This window comes from Pomacea canaliculata, linkage group LG10, assembly GCF_003073045.1.
Source record: "Pomacea canaliculata isolate SZHN2017 linkage group LG10, ASM307304v1, whole genome shotgun sequence".
Classification (NCBI taxonomy): domain Eukaryota; kingdom Metazoa; phylum Mollusca; class Gastropoda; order Architaenioglossa; family Ampullariidae; genus Pomacea; species Pomacea canaliculata.
In genome coordinates this window covers 18,693,952-18,721,476 of record NC_037599.1, presented here as the reverse complement: position 1 = coordinate 18,721,476, position 27,525 = coordinate 18,693,952, and the positions used below count along the sequence as shown (strand labels likewise).

The 27,525-nt window shown below is 43.4% G+C and overlaps 1 protein-coding gene and 1 long non-coding RNA gene across 3 annotated transcripts; one reads left to right on the top strand and one right to left on the bottom strand.

Annotated features, from left to right (window-relative positions):
* Positions 1-1,020: 1,020 nt before the first annotated feature.
* Positions 1,021-26,616, top strand: LOC112574613 (midnolin homolog). 2 transcript variants are annotated; one of them, XM_025255819.1, is made up of 7 exons: positions 1,021-1,475; positions 14,314-14,401; positions 19,854-19,910; positions 20,220-20,549; positions 21,111-21,255; positions 21,662-21,832; positions 22,158-26,616. In XM_025255819.1, exons 1-7 carry the CDS (start codon positions 1,222-1,224, stop codon positions 22,475-22,477), a joined length of 1,365 nt encoding a protein of 454 aa, XP_025111604.1. In that variant the 5' UTR covers positions 1,021-1,221; the 3' UTR covers positions 22,478-26,616. The 2 variants fall into 2 exon arrangements, with proteins under 2 accessions (XP_025111604.1, XP_025111605.1); XM_025255820.1 differs by lacking the exon at positions 1,021-1,475 and adding an exon at positions 5,461-5,616.
* On the bottom strand, positions 26,472-27,388 carry LOC112574615. The gene is made up of 2 exons (XR_003101469.1): positions 27,349-27,388; positions 26,472-27,170 (listed from the first exon to the last, which is right to left on the bottom strand). It is a non-coding gene; the product is annotated as an uncharacterized LOC112574615 (long non-coding RNA).
* Positions 27,389-27,525: the final 137 nt, after the last annotated feature.

The window sequence follows — 27,525 nt, the reverse complement described above, 5'->3', positions numbered from 1 at the left end:
GGAAATAAGTTTGAGTGTGTGTTCTTGAAGGTAATAAAGGTGTAAATGTGTCTACATTTGCGTCTGTAGATCAGATTGTTGGTCTTTACTTTGTTGTTGTTGTTGTTGTTGTTGTTGTTGTTGTTGTTGTTGTTGTTTTGTGTATGTTTTAGGAGGTCGGGGTGGTTTCAAAGATCGAGGATCGGCATCTTCGTTACACATACTCACCCACACCCAACACCCTCGCTAATCAATCGAAATGAGTCACAACTTGTAGGTTTTGATTGCAGATTTTCTAAGAATCAGAAATATGTTGTTGTTGTTGTTGTTGTTGTTGTTGTTGTTGTTTTTTTTCAAAAAGCATCGCAGCTCTATGAACACGAACTCCTTCCGGCCTCGATCGGCTCCTGTGTGTGTGTATGCCAACTATGCTCCACTAGTAAAATAAAAGAGAAACAACATCGGCATTTACGAGATGAAGGGAATACGCTAAATACCAGGGCCAATACCACTAAGGACCTACTTAACCACATTAGCTCCAGTTCGTTTTTCGTTGCTCAGAACGAGACTATCGCACTGCATGGCTTGGGGTTTCATACATTCACTTCCAACATCCCTCTCTCTCTCACTCTGCTCGACCAGCCCCAGGCTAGGGAGAGAAGCAAGCCATTGATTAGGTTCGTACAAGCAGTGATTCAGAACAAAAGCTCATCTGTCTTTTGGAGTCTTTAGTGCCAGACAGCCCTGCTCCACTCCTGCTTACCTTCCTACCACCTCGCGTGTACACACAAGTCACTAATCCTCAGTACACTGCATGCAGTAAGCAACATTGTGAAATAGTCAGACTTGAGAAAGACGGAGAGAAAAAAAAAAAAAAGTACTGGCGAACAAAGTCTGCTGAAAGTTTGCGTTGCACGCGTACTCTATGCTAGTCGTCCGCGGCACGCAAGCTGTCTCCCCTCCTCCATCGCAATGGAACCGTCCTAATATCCTGGCCTCCGATTGGCTGAGAGGCGCGACTTAAATAGGAAGTTGGAGCCAATGCCGCTGAATTGTAGGTCGCGTCTCGACTGGAAAAGAGGAAGGAATTAAAGTTCGCATACAACACTCGTGTACGGACATTTAACTGTTCAGGCGACAGTTCCCTGAACAGTAAAGAAAAGGAGAAAGTCCTCTGCGTATACATACAAAGACTCGTATACACGGCGGTTAAAAAAAAAACAGTCGTCTGCTCGCTCTGGCATGGAAAGAAAGTGCTCCCTTAGCAACAGAGTGTACTGTAGGAGTAGCAGAAAGAATGAGCGAGAACAATCAAACAATCAACGTACACGGAACAGTGGCAAAGTGAAACGGATGAAAATTGTTGTCAGTCCTACCACCGGAGGAAGTGTGGAAGTGTGTGTTCCGCCCGAGGAAACCGTGCACGGATTGAAGCAACTTTTGTCCAGGAAATTCAAAATTCCTCCAGATCGGATCCATTTGCTGTTTAAAGATCGGTAAGTACTGATGGATTTTTATGTAGAAAGTTTTTATTGTCGAGTTTTGTTCACTGTCGTCGTGTGTAGTTGTCTCCCCTGGTACGCTCAGCTGACGATTGTGGTTTGACCTCGTGACCTCAGCGTAGTGGCTCCCGACGCGACTGGATGCGTTGAGAAGCCCGGGCAGACAGTGATAGTGGAAAGGACAAAAGGGAGATTGAAAGAAGCCGGGATTTGTGGCGAATATGAGAAGCTGGATAATGTGCAGTCGTGAATAAAAGTACGATAATGTATAGCGATCCATTCAGCAGTGGAACTATCACATGTGAGAGGGGCGGGACCTGTGAACAAAGAATAAAGAAGGCGTTTGTTCGTTCGTTCCCCACCCCACACACATACCCTCCACCCATTTCTTTTCCTTCTTTTCATCAGTAGCTGTGTTTAAATGTTACAACCACAAAATTTACCGATAGTAGTGACTGCCAACAGTTGTAGAAAACCGTCGCCCAAATTAACTTCTTTTTTAAAAGAATAAAGTTCACGTGTGTAAATCATGAAATTCCGTGTATTTTACAGACCATTGTGCATCCGAATAGAGAAATCTTAGTTCGTGGCGGTTTTTGAAACCCATATTGAACTGCTGTTAAGTAACGAGACCAGCTTTGACTGGTAGCAGACGAGGGGAACATGAATCATTGAGAACCAGGAGCGCGATTGCATGCTGCCCCACCTCTACATCTTGGACCTGCCCTCGTGACGCGCGTGTCATCTGCTCCGCATAACTGAAACGGGGTCGGGGAGGGGAAGACGAAGGGGGTGCAACCTACGTCATTGGCCCTACTTTACAAGTTTCCGTGCTTTTCGGAAAATGTCAGGCATAATTTTACCTATTTGTTTATATACACCGCGCGCGCTCCCTCACATACGCACAGGAGCAAGAGTACTTTAGGGAAGGGGGAATGTTTTTCAGTTACGTTTGTATGAACTGTGTTTGTGACGTACTAGTCCCTCAGTCCCTCCCCTCACACATTTTATCTTAGAAATAAAATGTGATGGATCATACTGAGGGACTTGACGGGTAGTCAGTGACGATTCTCTCTCCCTTGTGTATGTGTGTGTGAGAGAGAGAGAATACATTATACATCCTGATTCCCCGATATGGCCTCCAGTGCAGACACACTCGTCTCACGATATTAAACCGTGTCAGCGACCAGCTCGGCTGATGAAAGAGATGACCTGCTGATTAACCCCAACAGCCCTCGCCGGCTGTCTGTCAAGCTCCTCGCCGCCTTGTCTTTTGCTGTGATGATAACAGCGATGCGTACAGGATGTGTGTGTGTAGTAGTAGACCTTCTTGATGCTGCATCTTTCATTGATTGCTGGCTTGTCTGCAATGTCGGTCAGCCAAGCGCTGTTTACACTACAGGACGCGAATTGCCTGTAGGGATCCGACTAACAAGAAGGGACATTGCATTCATTTATTTCGATTTTTGAAAAATTCATTATTATAATGAATTGTAAAGATGAAACTCAAACTTAAAGTCCTGTATACGACCATTTTAATAAATATAATTTTAATAAATCCTTTACTCAGACACAGGAACGGTGAGAAGGTTTATTTTCCTGTCAACACCTCTCATCCTCGACATAGGTATATCTACCATTTCGTAAACACATTAGGCAAAATAGTCTGTTGACTTCCACCTTTTCCTTCAGACATTTTAATCGCTAACATGCCTTCTGTGTTTGGGGACGTTGAGCCACTCTCCATTGTCCGTTCTATTGATTGCATGCTGGGACGGGTGACGACAGTTTTCACATCGTTGTGTGAACAGCAGCGGGTGGATAGGCGGCTTCAGCTGCCGAGTTACTTTTGTTGTTGAGAGAATGTGTTGATGCTGGCTTGAGGCTGACTTGTGGCAATGATTAACAGTTTTTGTGCTGGACTTGATGGGCTGCTGCATAATGAAAGCCTTCCGCGCACTCTGTGTCTGTGTGTGTGTGAGCGCGGAAGTGCGTCAGAGCTCAAAGGCGCAGTAGACTTCCGCCCTTACGTGGTATTCACGTGGAGGCACGTTTAGTACAAACATGCGGTCTGGACTGTTTTCTTGCCAGTGCCCCGCCCTGTTTCTGTTTCTCTGCTCTTTCACTGTGTATCTTTTTCTGTTCCTTTTTTTCTGTGTATCCTTTTCTGTGATTCATTTGCCTAGAGCATGATATTCACAGTTGTTTTTCAATGATGAAATCGGTAAAACGTTTGATGCTTTGTTCGAGTTCTTTTCTGCACATTTCTCTCTTGTCGCCTGTAGGGAAAGGAGAAGGGGGAGAGTAGGGATACAGGTATTCAAGTGCATGTGCGCAGTGGAAAGCTTTGTGGAGAGTGACTGGGTGCACCTACTCGCACTCCGACACCCACCCGAGATCAATGGCCTTATCATCTCAAACCTGTTTCGGGTGGCCATGAACCAACGACACCACGAGTCACAACTGCCTCTTCTCGTAACCGCTCGGTGAAAATGAAAAAAAAAAAAGTTGAAAAGCAGCTAATAGACTCTGATCTCTTTAGTCAGAAAAAAAAAATTCCGTGCTAGTTATCTTGAAGCGAGCGAGGATGAAAGAGCTGGATGGAGGTGAGCTTTTAAAGGAAGGGAGGGAGTTGGGGTGGCGTACCTGTGTAGTTGTCAATCCAGGTCTAACGTTGTGTATTGAGGGTGGGGCAAGCTCCCGACGTGTGAAGCCATCGCATAAAAGCTGGAGGCGCTATTTCTGGGAGTCAGTCCTCGTCGCGACGGCGAGACCGAGAGGCCGAGCGGCCACGTTGTCCCCTGATAAATGACGTCCCTTGGAACAAGGGTGGCGCCACTAGAAAGGCAACGTGGCACCTCCCGAGGGCGAGACCCCTCGTAACTGTTTCGGGCGCTTTAGTCAGATTTTTTAAATTTTTTTATTGTTTTGCTCAATATCTATTCAACGTCAAGTGACTTGAGTGCAATAAGGGCATAAAAATTTGTTTTTATTCCTGTCTCCTCCCATTTATCATAAAAACTATAAAAAGTTTTATTCCCATTACCACAACTGGCCAATGTCATAAAAACTGTATTTTACGCGCTACTCTAGACACTAAGAGCATATAGCTCCTCAGCCAGACTATCACTTCCAAATATAAGTACCACGTGACATGGCAGGCTTATAGAAGGAACAAGCAGCTACCGTAGAGTTTGGTTTGTGTGTTTGTTTGTATGCATCTCTTGGATGAAAAAAAGGATGAACAGCAAGAAAGAGTATAAACAATTGTTTAACTGTGAGCCTGAAAGTGCTTATCTTCGTTATGACGAACATTAAGCTGTTTTCAGCCATAAACATCCTATTTTCTTATACGGTGTAAACAATATGTGAAAGATTTAAATAACAAATAAATTATTCGCGCACGCACACACACACAGAGGGACGTGTGTGTGTATATATATGTATCACACAAATACATAAGACATCCGTGCAGACAGGCTAATCAAAACTATTTCATGCAGTTTAACTGCTATGTTGATGATGTTGTAAGTATTGTATGTCTCAGTCAGCAAAAGGCGGTCGTGACATTACGCAGAGAAAAGCCTTTTGACTTTGAAAGAAAGAGCGAAGCGACTGTCCACGCCCGCCTGCCATTTCCTGCTCGCCCAAGCGTGAACAAAGAATCTTTGACAAGACCGTGCAGGGAGGCAACCTCGTTTAGTCTTACTGGGGGGGCTTCCACTTGAGTCGCGACGAAAGGCTTACCTGGGCCAACGCCCAACTGTTTGTGGCACTCCACTCCACCCCAGGAGCGTGCAGTCTGTACAAGGAGGAAGCGGGAGGGGGACATCGGGGTGGGGAGGGGGACTGGTATCTCCACCCATTTACGATCGCTTTCAACTCTGTTCCCTCGCCACCGACAAGGGCGGGTGGGAGGTGGTGGTTGGCGTTTGACGTAAGTATATATATCCCTGTGCCGAGTGACGCACGAATCCTGAACGAGGGCCGCACAGGACCTGAGGAGGTTGTTAGTCTTACCTGTTGCACCTGCCGGTCGGTCTGTTGTTTTGTGTTCTCTGTCGTCCGCGATTGCCCAGGAGGGTTGGCTGAAGTCTGGTGTAGCTATACTCATGCCTACCAGAAGAAGTAAGAGGTAACGTTCAGTTTCAGTTTTGTTTTGGAAAAGTTTGTTTTCTGTTTAACTTTAACTTTTTTCTTGCTTTTTTTATATAGGAAGTTTCACTTAAAACTGCTTCTGATAAATTTCAGCATAAGGTGAGATTGAGGTAAGTGTAGTGGTAAGACTTTAAAGGTGTCCTGTGGATCTGGGAGAACTGTGCACATAAGCAAATTTTCGGCTGTTGGTGCTTTTCTCATCCAAAAGGAATCTTTCATTCAGGAATTTTGTGGGAGCGAAGCAGTGGCATGCGAGAAGCGAGGACTGTGTCCGAGTGTTTTATTATGAGAAAAAATTTGTGATTTCATGAAAATTGTGCGTGAGTGCTGGTCGACCAAAGACAGCTTTGCTGACAGAAGGGATGCACAGTGTTCTGTGGTCAAAACTTACTCGAGATTATCGATATCACGACTTTTTGCGGTTGTTCTGCATATTTCGGGTGGTGATTGGAGGGTATTGGGTAGCCGTGCCTCCTGGTTCTTTTTCCAGGGGCAGGTAATGGCACGCATTGGGTGTGTGTGGAGATTAGATGTTTCGAAACCGCAGATTAAATTGCAGTTTGCTCAGGCTACTTGTTGGGGAGATAAGCCAAACAAAGGTTTCTTTCTCCCTCCTCTCCATACTGTTTTTTTTTTTTTTTTTTTTTGCCTTCTTCCCCAACCCGCTCCCTAAACACTTAATTTTCTCTCTCTGTCATTTGTCAAACCTTTGATAACAAATGTAGACATCATTTTGTCACAGATTATACTTTTATTGCTCATTTTATCTGTTTCTCTGCTCTCTCTCTCTCACACACACACACTGAATTAAACACATGGACACGGATGTTAGTGAAAAGAGACGAGGGGATGGCGAAAATGTTGAGAAATAGGAGAGAAGGTGACTGAACAGTGCTATGGCATTATGGGAGTACTGCTGTGTACTGTTCTGTTAGTCAACATCAGTGTAAGCCTTAATGAGAGACATTTATATAGTGTGCTCTTTAGGGAACTTAATGATATACTTACTCATGAACCAACCATTTGTTGTCGGCATGGAGTGTACCTACCGGTTTATGAGTTAGTGTGTGATCAAATCACTAAACAACAATTTGTTGAGCTGGAGTACACTGTTCGGACATTGGTGTTTGACCTGTCAACAACTTGTGAGTACTCGGCTTGTATTTTCCGTGAGGCTGGTGTTTGGACCTTCATACCAGACAACCATTTGTTATGTACTATTTGTGACTAGTGTTTGACTTACCACGACACAGCCATGTGTTGTGTGCTTGGCCTGCATCGGTGTTTGTTCTGTGAAGAGTTTGTGTGCACCCAACATGTCCTTTTGATAATTTGGTGTTTGACCTACCCGCCAGACGACCATTCGTGCATGTTTGGATTCCACTGTTGGTGGTCTGGTGTTTGACCAGTCTACAGTTTGTGTGTAATTGGCGCGTGCTTTTCTTCCTGACCTGTGTTCCTGGTGTTTGTGCACGTGCGCGATTGTGAGGAACTTTAAAAAAAAAGTGTTTCTAGTGTTTGCCCTGTCCACGAACAGACCTTTGTATGTGCATGGTGTGTCTTGTAGGTGGAGCAAGGTCGGTTGTCTTCTCCACAAAAAGACCGTTTGTGTAGTGTAACTTGTAGGTGGAGCCACGATCGTTTTTGTGATTGTTCCTGCCGCCCTGCTGCTCCCACTATCTTCTACAGGCTGAACTCGAGCGGGCGTCATCATCCCTTATATGGCGGAGCCGGCCGTTTGAATGAGATTGCTGACATTCCAGTGGATGTACTCGCGGTCTTGCGTACTCTACAACCGTCATGGCGCAGACTCTCTCTCCCTCCCTTCCTCTCGCTCTCTTTCTCTCACACACACTCACACCACGGACGTGTAATACAAGTTCGTGCTCACACACACCGACCGCAAACTTGCCAGACCTGTCGACCGGAGACCTCTTGACGCCACGCTTGGCGGAAGTGACGTCAAAAGGGCCGTGCAGCGCGAAAAGGGTGTTCCCCCTGGACCGCGTCCTGCAGTGGGTGCGCACTGGTGTCGGGTGGTGTCTGATTGTAATCTCTTTCGCTCGCGCGCACACACACAAACAAACGCACTAACATACTTACAGAGCCATGCGCGTGCTCAGCAAAGAGGCAGCACGCAAGTTGTAATTGTCTTCCCAGTGCTGACGTCAATCTCAAACGGTTTTTTTTTAATTTTGGGGGGCGAAAGGGGTATAATGAATGATCCCCACAGAGCCAGTTGGAGTCTTCAAGTATGCAGATACATGAGGGTAATTATGTCAGTGTGCCCAAACCCTAAAACGTTGGAATGTTCGTAAAAAAGCGGGTCTTGTTAATTTTTTTTTTACAAGTAGCAACAAAACACGAAAGTGGAGGAACATTAAAATATCTTCTGGCTCACCTTCCAATCTGCGTGTGTAGGTTGTTGTTGTTAGAGATAGTTTAAACAATGAGCAGACTGTTGGATGATTTCGGGGCTTGTCAGATTCTCTCGGTGATGTCGGTTGATGTCTTACACTCAGCAAAGACGAGAGACATGTCACTGCTTCACTTTATCAGCGACAAATGTCAGTGGCGACGACATCAGCTCCATTCAAGGCGTTCTCAAGAACTTGGTGGCGAAGACTGGATAAATATTTATCAGAAAACATTGCATACGGTTATTACTGGGCTTAGTGACAGCTGATAGCGAGAACTGGAGGCGGAGAGTGGAATGCGCGCGCGAGATGGAGAAAAAAAAATTGTGGCTGTGTTTGTGTGTGTGTACGCGCGTGTGTTTGGTGAGCGAGTGGGTGGAGTTATCAGATATCGGTCACCAACAAAATTTCACCTGTTTCCAGCCAGAAGAACCACGAGTTTGCAGACACCGACACTACCGGACACACACACCTGTTGACCTCTACCTCGATTGCTAGCCTCTTTGTCACGCTCCTCAGTTGTGCTCTTTGCCTTATTTGGTAGTTTGGCAGGCTGCCAGGTTGGGCAGGCGACAACTCGAAGCTTAGAGGTGTGTCACACTACCGGAATAAATATGCGCAGACCCCAGGAAGAAACGTAGGAACGCCCTGGACTCAAGTTTTTGTCACCGATGTATTCTATCTTCTCTCCATCATTAACCCACCACCCCCACACTCGCACACACACTCACACACACACCCTCGCACACACTCACACACACACCCTCCCAGTCATTCAAGTCTTCTACACCTACGTTTCTGGTTTGCAACAGTGATCTGATGCACATAATTAATTCTGGGCTATTCATTTTAAATACTTTTCATGAAGGTATATGCGGGCCAATGCTGTGTAAATGATTTTAATGGGAGACTATAATTATGTGGTTTAATGCCTGTATCGACGCCTTGAAACACTATACCACGGTGTAAATCATAAAGTCACTCGTTCATATTCTCTCTCACACACAGCATTTGTTGCTCACGATTGTTAGACTTTTGTGGTTTTTGAAACTGACCGTATTTAAATAAAAATTATCTCAAGCTTTTTTAATAAAAAATATTTACATCAGAACAAAAAAACAAGAAAAAAATCATAAGCTCGCTCGGGCAGAATGCACATAAAACACGCAAACAATAGGACTAGCCATGCTCGACAGCTGTCGAATCAACAGATTAAAAACCAGGTCTGATACCACACAACAATACCCGTGTTTATTACCCGCCGTGAGTTGTTGTCGGCTGACATCATTAATTTCGGCAATAATACAGCAGGTTAGTGCATGGGGACACCCCACCCGCACTCCCCACCCCGCTAACATCAACTGCTGGTCAATAAAAGAAAGAAGAGAAGAGGGAGGTTCAAATGAAGATAGGGCACAGTCTGTTACTTTTATTAAATTGTTTATCTTCCCGGGAGTGTAATTAAGATGCGCAGTAATGCTCGCCATATTACTTTTGATTATACAGATTCAGGGGCGACTAGCATCTTTGCAAGTTTGTCCTGGGAGAAAAAAAAAAGCGGGTATTTGATACGAGAAGAAATGCGAGATGTGAGTGAGTGGGTGGGTGGGTGGGTTAGCTAAGGCGCTTGTCTGTGATGGAGGAAGTCAACCGACGGAGAGAAAATGACACAGGAGACCGGCGGATAATTTTTTTTATTATTATTATTATTAAAGTTTATGTCGGTAAGATTTTCTGGACCGTTTCAAAGTAAGCAGAAAAACAAGGGGGAAAGAGAGAAAGCTGGAGGCAAGGACGAGCGTGAGAAGATAAGAAGTAGAAACAGACTATAAGCAGGCGGCTTTGTCAATTGACCGCTCCATCTCGCGCGCCGCCATTGACGTCATCGGCAGCCTGGGTTTGCGGGGGAGGCTGCCGGTTGGGAGGTAACAGCATGCATCTCCCAGCTACTGTTCAGCTGCTGGTACGCCCACACAACGTGTGAACTTCGTGTGTGCGAGTGCGTCTGCGTGCGTGCATGTGTGTGACAGAGAGAGAGTTGGCACAGGTAGATATAACTTTCTATTTATAGTTCTCTGGCAAGTTGTATTCAGTTTCCACTACTGCACAATTGTCTTCTCACCTATATTTATGTTTTTCTCTTACTCTTGGAATGCATTGACGCAGCAGGTATGTTCGTGTTCAGCTCCAGTTTAAAAATAAACTCATGCTTATTATTATTATTGTTTCCCCACCCCACCTTCACCTTGATCATGTTGTCGATTCCGGAGGACCCACCGATAAAAGGAGGTATAAGTCAGATGGACAATCTACAAAGACTGATTGCCTCACATTCATATTAAGCATCAATGGTTTAGTTTATTTTCTAATAAAAAATATTTACTAATTAGAAGAATTGCGAGTGAGGAAATAAATAATAGGTGCGGATCAGATATCAGCAGACGGTAGGGAAGAGGAGCCCTAAATAAATTTATTGTAAATTTCCGGTGTGTGTGTTTTTCTTGTCATGAGAAAAAGCTTTCTTTGCAATAATTCAGAGGAAATTGTGATTTCAATCAGTGTCAGGGGCTACATGTTTCTAAAAAGGAAAAAGTGTTCAGAGAAGCAAATTTTGAAATCCGTTGCATTTGTGCTGACAGGAACCAAATTCTGGCTTAAACAGTTTTTTCTTATTTAAAACAATTTTAGTTTTTTTAAAGTTCTAAATTGGTGTATAGTTTTTTTCCTGTGAACAATTTAAGCTCTAAAAAGTTTTGTAATCAGAAATGTGTTGTGCAACTGCTAGGAATTTTCATTCCGATGTTGTAATTAAACAAAACTTATATATAGACCCTAGCTGCTAAATTGAATTTTTTTTAAATGATCCATTCCGTCAAAACTACAGACGAGAATGAGGAAGAAAGCGAGATATTCTCTTTGCACGCAGGACAGGTCACATGCACATCACGTGATTAGAGCATGACCTCTGGCCTCGATCAGGTTCATGATATTTATGTAAGGTGTGTGCAGCTCTCAGCTCCGATTAATCGGTGGCTCAGCAGTTGTCAGCTTGTCTGGGGAAACTGGGAGGGTCTTTGTGGCCTGAGGAGGGTGAGAGTTTGCGATAAGGACAACGTAAATGAAACAGCTGTGTGTTCTGCTGCAGACAGTTATACCTCGTCCTACACGGGGTGAAAGGTCTCGTGCTTAATTATGCAAAAGAGGGACATACAAGTGAACGATAACATTTTCACGAAACCCATGAGTGCGGTGGCACTTGACAGGAAATATGTTCACCAACAAGGTCATCCATTCATCAGTTCTTACTTGGGCGGATTTCTCCACCAACCAGTTCTATGTTTCGCTACTACAGCGCTTCCGGAATCAAAAGCGTTGATTGCATCGCACCCGGGATATTTGTTGCGGAATACTGACTGCTGTTGTCAATGATGAATATAGCCGATAGCCTATGCATGCCAACGACGATCTCTCCCTCACACACTCACACACACAGAGATAGATTCTTGTAAGTACACCCCAAGACTTGCATGAATGCCGTCACTATTTCACTGGTAATAACATCCTGCCGGTGGAGTTTTTATCAGCTGATTCTGTCCTTCCAGTTTCTCCTCGTCTCTGATTGGTCCCTCAGCTTTGCAAATTACGAGATAATAAAAAAAATTAACCAAAATAACTGACATTCCGTCACAGTGCCGTTATTCTCAGAAACAACTCGCGCAAAAGCTCTGTCTGTGCGTGTGTACAAACGTGCAGCAACTTTTCTTGTTATGGGCAGTGGGGGGGGGGGGACTAATTTGCCTGCCTATATGCGAACTTCCATAGGAGGTTGTGGTTGGATGCGGTAGGGGGGAGGTATTGGAGAGGACTGTCTGGGACTAATTGTAGAAAATAATGTTGAAGGTATGTTCAGTTTGCATGTGCCGCGACGAGGCTTTGTCACGCGACTGCAGAGTGGGTGGGCACAGACCTCTTCACTGTGACCTTACTGAGAGTTCAAGCGTGCAACCGTGGAAGCCGAAGCTGGACTGGCCGAACGAATATAGACTGCTAGTACAGAGTCCAGTGTTGGTGACGTGCAATATAGACTGTTTGTACAGAGTTCAATGTTGGTGACGTGCAATATAGACTGTTTGTACAGAGTCCAGTGTTAGTGACGTGCAATGTAGACTGCTAGTACAGAGTCCAGTGTTGGTGACGTGCAGTGTAGACTGCTAGTACAGAGTCCAGTGTTGGTGACGTGCAGTGTAGACTGCTAGTACAGAGTCCAGTGTTGGTGACGTGCAATATAGACTGCTTCTACACAGCCTAGCTTGAGTGACGCACAGTATGAACTGTTATAGGTTCCCATGTCGATGACTGCAAAATTATGGACTGTTGTGGGACCCCAGTGTCAGTGATGTATGCTGTAGACTGTCCGGTTATCGGCCTCGCACGCAGGAGAAATGTGGGAAAAAATAAAAAAGTAAGGTGACGAGTTCTCTGGCAGCAGTCATCAACACGAAGCTTTTTTTTTAACGAACACGCGGGCACCATGGCTAAATCTAGCCAACCTCACGGCACTCCATGGTCTCCACCACCACCACCACCACCATCTACCGCACAGCCACAGCAAAACCCCAGGGTAGACTTTTTCATTGGCCCTCGGGGGCCTTCCTTTTCCTCCCAACTCTGTTCGGTCTTTCGTTGATGTATTCATGACGTCAGCGATGTCAGGAAATGGGAGCTGCTGCGCATGGCTGTTAAAAAAATATTATATATATATAGTTTTTAAAAAAAAATACCGCTCGTACGCGCGAGAAGGATGCTGGGAGGTGAGTGAGGAGGAAGGAAAGAGAGGGGAGACAACAAACCTCTCTCTCTCTCGCTCGCTTGCTCGAATAAATAGGGTGCTGGCACGACCCCAACATTCTTGATTATTTTGGGAGTTAGAGAAGAGAGGAGAAAATAAACCTTGGACTGTAAGGGGGAGAGCATGCCTGACCTACTCCGGCGACCGGGATCTGTGAAGAGCGCTTACTGGCGTCAGAGGAGTGGGGAGGTGCGGGGGTGCTGGGTGTGAGTGTTGGGGGAGGATGGAAGAGCGCAAGCTGTTGTAGTGCCCTGTAGTAGGTGTGCGTGGGCACGCGCAGGTGAGTGCACGCGCCGAGAACCAAAGTGGAAAGGGAGGTAAGTGGGGGTAAACTTACGTAGGGGAGATAAAAAGAGGAGAGAGAGAGCACTAAACGAAGGCTGGATGGTGGGAACTGCGATAAACAAGTCCGGAAGGGTCTGGACATGTACGGCAAACCTGATAAAGATATTCCAAGGTATATTATTTTTACCATCGTGTTTGTGCGTCATGTGATGTTTTTGCACCCTGGCAAATGAGGAGGTGGGTAGGTCGGAGGGACGCGGGGAGGAACTAGAGATTTCATAAGCAAGCCAAGGACAGATCGCTGCTGTCAGTGACCAACATCTTCATCGAAGCATGAATCATCTGAACTGACATCGTCATGTTGGCAAACATTAATCTAAACATACATGTCTGTTCATTATTTTTTATGACAGTCTATGTGTAGTCTTCATGACACTCAACCGTCAGTCTTTGCTGATGTTGATGTTGATGTTAAATTACACATACAGAGACTGCTGTCCCGTTAGACTGGCATCTCTTTGTGTAGCTAACCATGAGATGTTCATACCACTTACTGCAGTTGTTTTGCTCTTGTATCAATGTGGTTGGTGTATGTTATTATCAGTTACTGTTGCAGCATAGCGATGTAACCGAACCACCAAATTATCCGGTATTTAGAGGATTTCCGCCTTTACAAAAAAATTCCGCCATATTATTATTATTCCGCTCAAGAAGAGGGGGATGTCATGACCATGAGAGTTTGTAAACGCTTTGAAGTTCTAACAAACATGAGTCTTTCATAGCTTAGTTGAAGAAGAGTGGAATGAGACTGAATAAAAATTAGCAGGATGGCTAATTTACTTTTAGATAACAAAGTTATGATTACTGGTGGAGACCAGCAGTAAAGAAGAAAGACATCATTTCAGCGGCAAAAAATATGTATATCCTTTCAATATCTACATTTTTTAAAAAAAGATTATCCCTTGCTGGTTCATTTCCGATCCTTGCAAGTCGGTTTGCTCATTTTTATTATTATTTTTTTTTTTTAGACTGGACCGTTACAAACCCAAATTAACAACATTATTGAAGTATAATTGTGTAGACGAAATGCAATCGTTTTCATTCCTCTTTTATTTATTTTCAGGGTACTGAAGGAGGGGAGTTTGCAGGATAATGATGTGAGCGAGTCAAGTCGGATCGTAATCTGTCCCAACATGGAGAGCGGCACAATGGTAAGCCTCACGTGACCTTTACCCTTACGTAATTATGTAACCGCTGTTGCAGCTCACCTTTGATTTACTGGAGAACGACAACCTGCGCACTCATGAAAGAGTGTAATATCAACGGATCAACGATCAGCAGTGATGTGAAACTGGATGTGCACTGTAAGCGGAATTACAGTGATAGCCCGTGACCCGGCCACAGGTCACGCTAGGGAAGTAGGCCTCCGCCTCTGCGCATGCGTGATAACCTCACGCTCGCTCCAAGATGCACTTCTGTACTGGACTTCGACCCTTGCTCCTCCCTTGGAGGCTGTCCCGGATACTGTTGTAGTTCACGCTCACTTGTGGATGCTGAACACTTTCTTATTCATCTGGACTACTTTATGTCCTAATGAAATGGCGCAGAGGAAATGGAGGCGGGGAACATTTATTTGTCCTCGTTTTTAGAACTGGATTAAGACGTAACCAAAGACTGGATTCGATGAGGGTTTGTGTGAATAATAATAATTAAAAAAAAATACAAAATTTAGGCGAAGCCGGCACTACGGGCAACTTCATGTATGGGGAACAAGAAATGGGAACGCGAATGTACGCAGGGTCATCCGAGGTAATGAAGACATAGCTGAGCACTCATTAAATGGAGATAATTATCTCGAGAGAGAGCAAAGAAATTTCTGGAGCTAATTAATGATGCCAAAAAAAACAAAAAACAGGCAGGAAGCGAGTCTGGATCAAAGTTGATCCCAGCGGGAGGGTGGAATCTGTCCCCATCATCACCAACCACCACATCCTCCTTTTCACAACTCTTTCTCTCTTGGGAGAGAGCGGGGTGTAGGCTCTTGCTTTGGCGGGGTAATCCAAACACAGCGATTATAGGGTTAAAGGGGTATGAGAAAATGGCTCAAAATCTTAAGACAGACCCCACCTCCGCACCTGCATCCCCCAAACCTTTCTTAAAATTCGCCTCTCCCACCGAAGATGCCAGTCGGGGTGGGAGAAAGGAGAGAGATAGGAGCGGGGTGGCTTTCTAGCTGTTACCAGGGCGTGTTTCATGCTTTCGCGAGGGCACGAGGAACTAAGAAGGAAACATCTGCGTGTTCACAAATGGATCAGTCATCCCAGTTGTCGCTTCTATCGGGATCTTTTTGTGCAGGCGCGTCAGCAGAGGCGGGGCCTCGGGTTGGACACCTGGTGGTGACCTGCGGTGACCTCTGTCTCCACGACGACAGGAGCTTGAAAAGGGGTAGTGGGTCCGTGCTATGGACACTTTCCAGTCCGGCGACACAGGACCGAAGAGAGGGTCAAGCTAACATCAAGGATGTGCTTACCGGAAGTGTGAGAGTCGACACAGTGAAGACAAACAGCGATGGGAGGACGAGGCGGAACCCACGGAGGGCAGGAAGACGAGATAAAGTGCAAAGGTCATGACGGTGGAAAACAATGAAATCATTGCTGGTGCCAAACTGTGATGGGATTGAATTCACATTCATACCTCACCTCCCCCATCCGGCCATCTCCATCCCCACCCGTTCTCTCGTTCACTGTCTCAGCGCGCACCACCACCCGCTACGTCATCCTATGTTGCTACGTTTACCGCTGCATATAGAAACCACCCTCATAATCGATGAGCTATTTCTCTTTCGTTCTATTTTTTTCTGGGCTGTGCCATGTTCTGAGCGAACGAAATCGTTCGTCTGCAACACCAGCTTGAATGTGACGATGTGTGTGTATGTGATCGCGCGCGTCGTGGGCGTACAGGTGGAATTTTTTTTTTTTTCAATTTTGATATTCTAGGTGTTGACAGATGGCAACAGTGCAGCAACTCCCGGAGTTCTCCGATCGGCTGAGCCTGGGACTGCTTAAACTCTTTCGGTGTTAGGGATAACAAGCCCTTTGTCAACACTCTAGAACTGGGGCTTCTTCGACCGCTGGCTGTAATGTTTTTCCTCCCGACACTCAGGTTTCTGTGTTCTTTCGTAATTGTACGGTACCTATCGCATTCTTTAATGTGTTCTGTTGTATACTTCCTGAAGCAAGCGTCACACTTCAGTTACTCACCTCCCCCCCCCCCCAAAAAAAAATCTCAGCCTAGAATTGTAATCGAACCTGCAACCCTCTTCGTGCTCCGACTTCGAGGGGTCTTACACCCCAGGCTACAGCGCCTTGCAACGACGGGTGCGCGCTGACATTTACAGATACCCGTTTGAGAGCTTGCCTCCCTCTCACCATCCCTCCCGCTCCCCTCCACCCGCGCGATATCGTGAGTACACCAGCACGGACGACTACTTGTATTTATCGGCCCTTCCCCACCAGCCTGATCCCCTGGGTAAGCGCCCCGAAGCCAGTGACAAAAGAAGAAACCATCATCACCACCACCACCACCACCACCGCCACCACCTGTGTGTGTGCGCGTGCGTGCATGTCGGTCGGCAGGAGTGTCGGGAAAGTCCAAGCTGATTTCATTCACAAAACCCACAAAGCATTCTGGTTAGACATCGCTCGATCGATGAAATCAGCAGTGACATTTTCCCCGTATCCCCTTTCTGTCCCTGCTGTCTTCAATTTTTTTTTTTTTTTTCAACCTCTTTGCTTTGTCCATTTTATCTTTTCAGATTGCTTTTCTCTTTTTCCTCCTACGTCTCCCATCGCTCCTCGTCTTTGTTCTTTGTGTTATAGATGCTCAGTCATCCGTGTAGACATGCAAAAAGGCTTCCTGCTATTGTCACTTTCGTCACCTTTCTTCTCGAAACATACTCTCGACAGGAATGAGCTGTAGGCGGCCGTTTGTACACACAGTTTGTACAATGTTGACAAAATTTTCCTAATAGTCTCTCTCTCTCACTCACACTCGTGCATGAATTAAAAACAAGTCCTTGCCTCCTTATGTTCTTACCCCCTCACTCGCCTTGCTCTCATGCCCCCCATCTCAACCACCTCACCCGTTGCACACAAAGAAAAATATCATTTCTGCAAGGCTGCAGGCACACAGACGGAGCGACCAACAATGAGGGTCACTGGAAAGTGTGGCTCTGACGTCATCAGGCTGGCCGTTGGAGGGAGTGGAAAGTCCTGAGTGTTACAGTGCACTTGTCCGGGAATATATGTGTGTGTGTAAAGATAGCCTCGTTCGTTAGCGGCCACACCTTTTGGGGTCGATCCTCGCGTACCCTGTGGGGATATTTTAGTGACGTGGTACCCACTGAGTCGTGTCTGGGTGAGGTACAGCCATCCGTCAGTATTTATGTATATTTACGTGGATTCTGATGGCGAAGATAAAAACCACACACTTTTTTTTTTTGAAAACGTTGATTGAGCTCCAGTATAGAGACAAGGCGCCATGACTGACATAAAACAAGGCGAGGACGGGACAAAGAGGCGCCGAGGCCATTGACCTTTGCCATCAAGTGTCGGGGTCACGGTTTGGGGCTCGAAATGCGTGATTGCATGAGCGCACGTGCAATGGGGTGTGTGTGAGAGAGAGTTCTGGTTTTTTGTGGATGGGGAGGGGGAAGATGTTGTCTTTGTATCGTTCTATCATATGGTGTCACGTGGGTGGAGCGGGTGGTTTAACTAACCTTGTTACCCGGGTCCTTATTGTTCAGGAGTGCTCAAGGGTTTGTTTCTTGCGTGTGGGCGGGCAGTTGAATTACTAAAATGAAGTAACATTCTGTTTAATTGCGTCGTCCTCGATCGTGTTTGTTTGCCTTATCGCCCATGTGAAACTGTTTATAGGAAATGTGTGTGTGTGGGAAGCTGGTAAGAGAGAGAGAAGGGGCATGGCCAGTTCAGACGATCACCTGTCAACTACGCCTTATCAATGTGTATTAGATTACTCATATTGCTTATTGTGTCACCCTGTTCTCCCGTCGGTGTGTGCTCTCGCTACCTATTTTATTCAGGCGGCTCTACAACATCTGTCGACCATTGCATATTTTTTGTTTTGTGGAGGCTGTACGTGAAATTCCAACGACTCCCTCGCAGTCTGTTGTTCTCGTAGTCTTCCCTTCGCATTGTTCTCCCGTGCATCATTTGTATTGCATATATTTCCCGCCCCGAAATCCTCTGTCAGTCATGGAATAGTCGAACGTTGGACCAAGGTTGGCACAGTTGTCCTGTGAAGAGCGAACGTTAGGAACATTGGAACTTTGGTCAACATGCTAACTCCAGGCTTGTTTGCCACACAATGCTAATTCATGTAGCAAAACAATGGAGGTTTGACACTTCGGCACTTCGCCCAGTTAACAACAGCCTTTAGGACCGAGAAAAAAAAAAGTCTAGCGAGGAAAAAAAAAAGGCAGGAAAGACCAAGATTGAAGGTTCAAAACCTACTTTAGGTTGTTTTGGTTTTTTTCCAGCAGAGTTGTGGGGTCTTCAAGGTCCACGGGCTTACAGACAACTTGGAGTCCTGGGAAGAAAATATGATTCGCCAAAAACAAACAAAAGCAGCTTCACTGCAAACGCTGCACAAAGGTTCGCAGAGAGAAATTCCAGCGCGGTCTCCTACGTCACAATGACGACATACCTGGGGTGGGTGGGGAGGTCGAAGACAGGGGTGGAAGGGTAGGGTGTTGGAGGCTGGTTCGAAGGCATCTCTCCGTCGTCGGCAGGCTTGTAAGGGATGCGTGGGAGGGCAGGGTCGCATCGGCACGGGTGCCCGGTGCAAATGTGACTCAGCTACCCCCACCCCACTCCACCTCTGCCTGGCGAGGGTTGCGCGGCGGCTGCTGATGTCATCGAGGCGTCACACGTGCGCTCGGCAGGTGAAAATCAATCGCCGCCGCCGCCACCACCACCTCTACCACCACCAACGCCTCCTGGGGCGTAGAGTTCGACGTTTGCTGACGATCGCCCACAAGCGACAAAGACAACTGTGGGAAAGCTCAGAACGAGAGGGAAAAGAAGAAGACGCGGAAAAGGGAAATAATGTGATGGGGGTGGTCACTCTAGGGATCAGACCTGCAGGTCGCGTTGATATTGGTTGGTACTAAAGAAATTAGGCAAAACTTGCAAAGGTGTTTAGTCATCAAGAGTCCCGTGCTTGCATTCTGGGTACTTTTTTCACATCGTCTAGGTGTTTGAAGTCATTTTATGGCTATTTATCTGGTGCAAACTGCTGGTGAGCTGGATGCACAAACGGTAGTACAATTAAAAAATAATAATCAATGTTAGAGGCATTGCCACAAAACATGCACTTCTTAGAAAGTTTAAGTTGTCTTGTTCATATAGTATGCAGCAGATTCTATTCATTCACATTTCCTGGGCTTAATATAGTGGATATTATACTAATGGATCTTACTCTTCAGATCACCAGATCTGCTGCACAGAAGGAAAAGGCTAAATTTTAGATGAAATGCAATATGCCCTTCACTGTAGCCATGCTGTACATTAATTTGGAAAGTGCATAAACTGCAAGTGGCTTTAAAAACTATAGGTTCAACCTTCTCATTCCTTCTTTTTTCAGTCTCAACGGCCAGAACACAGCGTCATGCAAGCCTTGCAGAACCTGTCTGACTCACAGGTAACCTTTACCTCCATTCATCCTTCTCTCTCTCTGAGCATAATTTATAACAGGCAGCTGTAGCATGTTTTATCAGCTGAAATGATTCAAGCTTCAAAACTGAAGGGATAACTGTTGGACATAAAGATTGGACAGCATATGCAGCCAGACCTTTTTTTAAAAAAAACATCTGTTTATATTAGGTTTGCAAAAGATAGCGGAGGAAAGATTGACTTAACTGAACACATGTTAACTCCTGTACCTGATGCTCATGCTGTGTTTTCCTCTGGTGTGGGAGTGGGATAACAAGCATCTGGCTAATGTTTTCAGGTGAACGACTTCTTGTCAGGGCACGCTCCACTTACTTTGGCAATACGCCTGGGTGAACATCTCATGTTTGTACAACTGCAGCTGTCTACTGTGCCATCACGTACCCAGATGCCACCCTCAGCAACCCCAGCCCCCGGGAAAATCCTGTCTCCCACTGCTGCCCCATCATCAACAGATACTACTGCTGCTGCTGCTCCTCCTCCTGCTGCATCTCCTGCTTCAGCATCATGTTCTGCATTTCTTCCCAGCATCAATCCTGTATCCCTTGTAGAGGCTAGCCGTAGCCTGACAGAAAAACTTCGAGAACTCACTCGTCTTTCTCAAGAAAAGGTAAAAACATTTATTTTTGTTATATTTAGTTTTGGTATAGTTTCTTAAGATATAGTAGTGGGGATTAAGTAGTAAATTTTGAATTCTCTTAGGGAAAAACAGGAAAGGAACAAAGATATGGAAGATAGCAGTACTATAAAATTGTTTTTATGAAGTTAACATTTTGGCAGGAAGTGTTAGGGAGGAGGAAGGGTCCTTACATATTTATGCTTAAAGTGTTTGTAAGAATAAAAGTTACCTTATATAGCCTCATATGGTACTTTAATAATGGTACTTTAATGATACACATGCTAAACAAGTTAATGAAACAAAACTGTGGAGGTCTGATCCCCTCAAAGCATGTTAGGGGAAATCACACCACTCTCAATCATGTACAACTGTTATTTTAGAGGTCTGTGTCTAGGAGTTTTAAAGATAATGCATAGCCACTTAGAATTTCATCTTTAATTATGCTGACCCTATACTGCCCCTAGTTATCAACAAGAAGCTGTAGCCGTATATTTTGTTAGAAACAGGAATCTTATAATATTTTTCTTAGACTAGAACATTTTTTTGTTTCAGATCCATACTGCTGGAAAGCCTGCGGCACAGCCCCAACCCTCTTCAATGCCACTTACTCCACCTCCTTCACCCCCACCCAGCCCAGGTGCTGTCATTGATTCGATGAATCATATCGGCAGGGGCATTTACTCAGGCACTTTTTCTGGTATGTTCTGCTGGATTTTTTTTTTTTTGTCTGAATGGAGGGCAAGCAGAGACAATAAGCATATAAAGCAAGGTTAGGTAGTGGTTTTGTTTAAAAGCTAGTTGCAACTTAAACAATGCAAAAATCTTGAAAGTAGTTTATACTGGTTCTTTACCAACCATTGTAATCTTCATTGTGTATTTAAATTTGAATGAAATTAGAAATTCAGAAGCAACAAGAAGTATTTTGGAGCAACAGGCTTAGTCTGTACTGCCGTAGGATGTGATGGTATAATGGTGCTATTGTCGCCATCAGACGTTTTACTAACCATTGCTGCTGGGAAGTCAGACTTCCTCTGCCAACCAGTCTATTTCACTCTCCAGCTATCTTGTTTTCATGGACATTTTTCAATTTTCAAACTTCACAGGTACTTTGGACCCACGACTGCAGGACGGAAGTGGTCGCCCAAAGCGTGATGTCAGCACCATTTTGCATATACTCCATGACTTGCTGGTGGCACAGCCTGCCAGCCACATGACACCAACTCCACTTCCTCACCATCACCATAGCAACTACATGCCACCCTCACCCACAGAAAGTGAGAATTATAATATTCCTTCGAGTGGTGTAAGAATTAAAATGGAAATTGCTTAATTTCTAACTTGCAGGTAAAAAGGCCAAAACACAAATGCATTAATTACTGAACAACTGACACTTGGCTAGGGGAGGGAACCGATGGCTACATTGAGAGAAATTGTTATCCCCCTTTCGTATTCAATGGCTATTCAAGATTCCATTGTTTTATTTAGGTGTTTATAGTTAGGGGAGAGAACCAGTGGTTACATTTTTGTTATCCCCCTTTTGTATTTAATGGCTGTCATTCAAAATTCCATTGTTTTATTGGGTGTTTCTTTATTTTGCAGAAAAAGAGGTTGCAGAGCATGCAGTTATGCGTGACAAAGTGCAGCGAATACAAATGATGCTTGAGGAGCGTCGCCAACGTAGATCTGCCAGAAGGGAAAACCAGAGACCGTATCCTCGGCCTAGCAACTTAAGCGGATGCACTTCTTTCTCCCATCAGTCTGCTTTAATTGCAGGCAACAAGCTGCTCTCTGGGTCCATTCCGTCACCATCTACACCTGCTGCTTCCACCACCACCACAGGTGCTGCCAACCATGCAGAAAATGTAGAGACAACAAACTACCGTAAACCAAACATGGAACAAGAGACTGTAGCAGTATGAGAAACCTGAAATCTGCACGACAAGAAGTCGTTTGGTTCATTTTGTTTGTTTTCTGCAGCCTCCTATCCCAAGAGAGGTGTGCTGCTCTGTGGTGTGCGCACAGCACTTTGTTTGGTGGCTTCCAGTTCTGGAAGGTCCATTTGGCCCCAATGCTGCATCAGCTTGGCGAGCCTCAGCTGCCTTATTTGGTCAAGACAGCTAAAGAGGAGAGGTGCATTTTCAGTCGGTTGTCTGGCATAACTGGCATCTGCAACACTTGTTAGAGCCAGTGCTAGCACCAGAATTTTTTTGGTTTTGTTAACTCGGGGGGATAGTGAATTTGTCATTGTATTTTTATCCCTACGTTTCCTTTAGGTTCCCCCCAACCTTCATTTTGAGCTTTGAAGCTCGCATTGAAATGGCATATACCCTGCCAGTGAATGTTTGCCCTAGGACCAGGTCAAAAGAAAGTAGACGATTTTTGTCAGTTGTTTTGGTTTGAGTGTGGATTCTTTTCATTTTGTTTAACAGTTGGTGTAGGTACAGTTTAGGGAAGAGTGTGTTCTGGTCATCCATTAATTTTAATCAGTGTAATCGAGAATATATATTTCAAATGCTTTCTGACATTTTAAAATTAGTGTTTGAATAGGATTCTTAATAGTAGTTTTACAGTCTACAGTTTTATACTAGGAGCAAAATTTGTTGCCATTTTGTAAACATAATTTCTTCCTCTCACATCCCCAAACCCCCTACATTCCTAAGAGATAATTATATTCAATATGAATAAAATGAAGAGCATTAGCAGCCCATTTGCATAATCAGCAACGTGTTTCTTTCATAAACATTTCTTCTTTTCATCATGTACCCCTTTCCAAAGAGCTTATCATCCAGTTCGGAATGTATTTGTATGACTATATATGCATATATTATTTTATGACTTGTATATGTTAATTTGGGATTTTGAAAGGCCAGTAAAACCCCTGACCTCCTGTTGCTTCACACCCTACCCTGCCCATCTCCTGTTATCATTACAAATCTGACGTTATAAATATCTTGTACTGCTGTTCATACAGAATAGCATTCAGTTGTGTTGTTGGAATGGATGACCCCTTATTTGATGGTTTTAATGAAAATTGACACTAAAGTATCAATATATTTTCATTTCATAGAAGCACTAGCTTCACTATGTCAGCATTTGTTAATATATTAATGTTTGGGCTTCAAAATATGAACCAGTGTAGTGGGTACCAAAGAAAATCGCCTGTAGATGGCAAATATGCCAAGGCCTAGCTATTTGTTTAGCGACAAAATAGTGCATATGTTTTGCAACATTTGAATAAAGCATTAATAACAATCAGTATCTGTATATAGTATCTTATTCAGTATAAAAAAAAAAGGAGAAATTACCTCATGGTTATTGCATACATTAACAGATCTATTTTGTGAACAAATAAAAATTCTAATTGGAAATTCAGGTTGTCATCTAAAGGTCATTCTTGACCAAGTTAAGGATGCACTAGTGACAGACACAATAATTCTGAGAACAAGCATCATGTTGGATTGAATGCAGTGTATACTGTACCCAGATAGCTGAATTATGTTGCTCTCTATAGTGCCAGATTCTACAGAGGCTTATTCCCTCCTATAGCTGCCTTTGTAATTTGTAACCGTTTCCACTCCACCACTCAAAAATACTATCAGAGGGTCAGTGATTAATGGCAGTGGAATTGCAAATTCCTCCCGTCTTTTTGTGGCTTCTGTGGAGCTTTCGGCGAGAAACCAAGCCCAGTGTGTGTGTGTTGGGCAGGGGGCATATGTATTTCATGGGAAATCATTAATTTTGGTCCGACTTCATATAGTGCATGGTTGAGGAGCATGTTTTTATCATTTAAGAAGGGTGCTTCATTGTTTTGTGGGTATGGCTTTGCCATCTGCTTTGTATGTATTTTTTGTGGTTACAGTTTTGAAGGTGAATGCAAATATCCTTTCATATCAATTTAAGTTTACTCATCATAGTAATGATAGCTAAGGTCAGATGCACAGATAACTGCTCTCTCCCTTACCCCATATTCTGTCTTGCATCTCTTTTTCACAAAAATGGTGTTTTAGTTTGGTTTGGTTTGTATTAGGTTATCATAGAAGAGATATGATAAACTTGTTATTTTTCTGCATAGTACAGATAGCTGTCAGATACAACCAAATGTTCTGGTGGCATCATTTATATGCAAACAAATTTGTAGAGCAAAATATTTTTTTTTAATCAGATGATATCAGAAACTAGTCTATTTAAAAACCAGACCTTCAAATTAACTGCTTAAACAGATCATTCGAAAATGCATTCTTTAAACATCATTTAGTTCAGCATCACCATATTAATGATGGATGAGTGGGGATCTCATTATTCTGATGCATTACTAATATTTGTAGAAAGTAATCTTGCATTCTGTAAAGAAAAAGTAGATATTTTAAGACTCCACAAATAGAATTATAAAAAAATGTCACATCTCGAATCCCAGTTTATAGCAACATATTTCCCACTTCAGAGCTTTTAAAATATTTTGGCACATGATCTTCTTTAACAGCTGTTTGATAAACAATGATTACTTTCTTTGAGTTGAGATCAACTTAATGTGCATTAAATGGGATCATTTTCTTGGATTGTATTCAATTCTGTAAAGGTGACAGTAATATTTGTCATATACCCAACTCTTATCTTTGCAACTGTTATGATTTACCCAGATACAGTAATTACCGATTTGAAATTTTTTAAAACATTGTATACTTGTATCCATTTTGGCTGCCATTTAATAGCCTTTTTTCTGCTTATTTTGTTCCGCATTAAGAAAACTCCCAGAGTTAAGGAGAAAGCTAGTGATGTAAAAGTGCATTTAATGTAAAACACCACTTTTTAAAAACTTTTTCATGATGTTAGGTGGTATGGGGTTTCCTACAAATTGTCATTAATTTACCAGAATTAAAGTGAAATAATACACATTTTAGCACATTCAGAAAACACCTTTCCCTTTTTTTCATGTAAATACTGCATTATTTTCTGTTACCAAATCACTGGATGGTGTGTTTCTGTGATGTCTAGAAATACTGCGTATCTGAGTATGATTATCCTTAATTTTACATTTGTGTATTTCCAACTGGGGTTTTTGTTTAAGTCATACAAAACAATGTAATTAAATCTTTGTGAAGTTGTTTACTGACTGCATAGCAACACATGAGAAAATATTTAGTTGTTGGACAATCCTTATTGGCATAATTTTTTTTTTACACTAAGACAGTTGAATTTTATATGCTGAAGATCACTAATTAGGTCATGACATGGGAGCTCTTAAAAACTAGTTATGAAATCTCTGATGTTATTCCTTACCATTCTTATGATTCTCCTGTTGTCTATGCTTGAAAAAGAAAAACTCAACAAAACAGCATGAAATATATGTAACAAATATTCTTGATCTGCACGAAGTAATTTGCTAATAGGAATATGCCTTGCATTTGAGTTTAAAGAAAATAAGTGTTTAGTTTAATTTTATCAGGAATTCATGTCTAGGAGAATGCAGAGTTGTGACCTAACCTAAATGTATGTTTCTCGTCTATGTGTGTACAGGTAATAGTGTTGCATATTATCAACATGAACACACTGTATTTTTAATCCATTATGTCTCCTCTGCAGTCTGCATTAAAAAACTGCATAATACACAATATTTAGATATAAAAGAGAAGAAAATATTATGACATATGCATTTAAAGGTGTCAAAAAGAATTATTCAAACAAAAAAATGCAGATTTGGTGACAAGTTCAAAGTTTTAATATAGCCACTAAATGCAAGGGTATATATTTGCTTAAATTTCAATACTTCAAAAAGCTCCACTATCAGAAACTTCATCCATTTTAGAATTTAGGATGTTTCTTGTTTGTACAAATTTGCTGCAAGTAGTTTGTTTAGAAAGTAATGGTGATTTTATAAGATTCAAAGGTTCTCCTATGAAGTAAGCATTAGCTGTCTTTTTTTTTTCAAGTGTGATTTGAGGTTGCATGTGAAAGACTGGAACTAAACAGAATTGTTATACTTTTTCTACCTTTCACATACACAAAGCAATATTTGTAAGTAGATGTTGGTTATGATCGATTAAAGTGGAGATGAAACATGCATAACCAGTTTTTGTTTTGAAACTTTTCCGATTGCTTGTCTGTGTGCATGTTAACATTGTGTTTATGTACCTCTGTATGTATATAATTTTAAATATGCTTTGAATACATGTTCACCTAAAGTTTATGTGTTGATATGAAATTATTTCTATTTGCATTAAGGCTATAATATAAAACTCGTACACGAATATTGACCATAACTCATAATTTAGTGTATTCCTTGTTAATCCTCGAGGAGCATAGGACCGCAACAACACCTTGCCAGTGGACCCGGTTTTGGGTAGCAACCCTAAGTTGTGCCCATGTGGTTTCGACATCCTTTGCCTCGTTCACTATTGTTCTTTTCCAAGTCTGCTTTGGTCTCCCAACTCTCCTTTTCCCATGACGGTTCCAGTCAAGTGCCTGCTTGGCAATGGTGTCAGCTGGTTTGCGCAGGGTGTCCTATCCAGCCCCAGACCATCACTCTTTACACCCGAACCCTCCTTCAACACACACACATACACGTCTATCTTGCTAATACCGTGTGGGTTCGAGGTCAGTACGCTGTGCACGAACCTATCATGCAACAAAAAGACACAAACGGATATATATATATTTGCTTAAATTTGAACCCTTCAAAAAGCAAGCATAATAAAAGTGTGGAGGGAGATGACGATGAAGGACCGATGATAAGTGGATAATTTCGCTTGATTTTGATAGATATTTCACAGAGAAGTGGGTTTAGACGCCTTACTAGAAGGATTCGAACGTAGGCACAGACATTTTCTGCCCCGCAACAAACAAACAAAAAAAATGACAAAGGGAAATCACTCTAAATCTTTGTTGCCTCAGAATCTACTTCAAAGCACATTGCCTGCAAAGCTGTCAACTCTTGCTTAATACTCGACGTCATGCAAAAATAAAGCAAGAA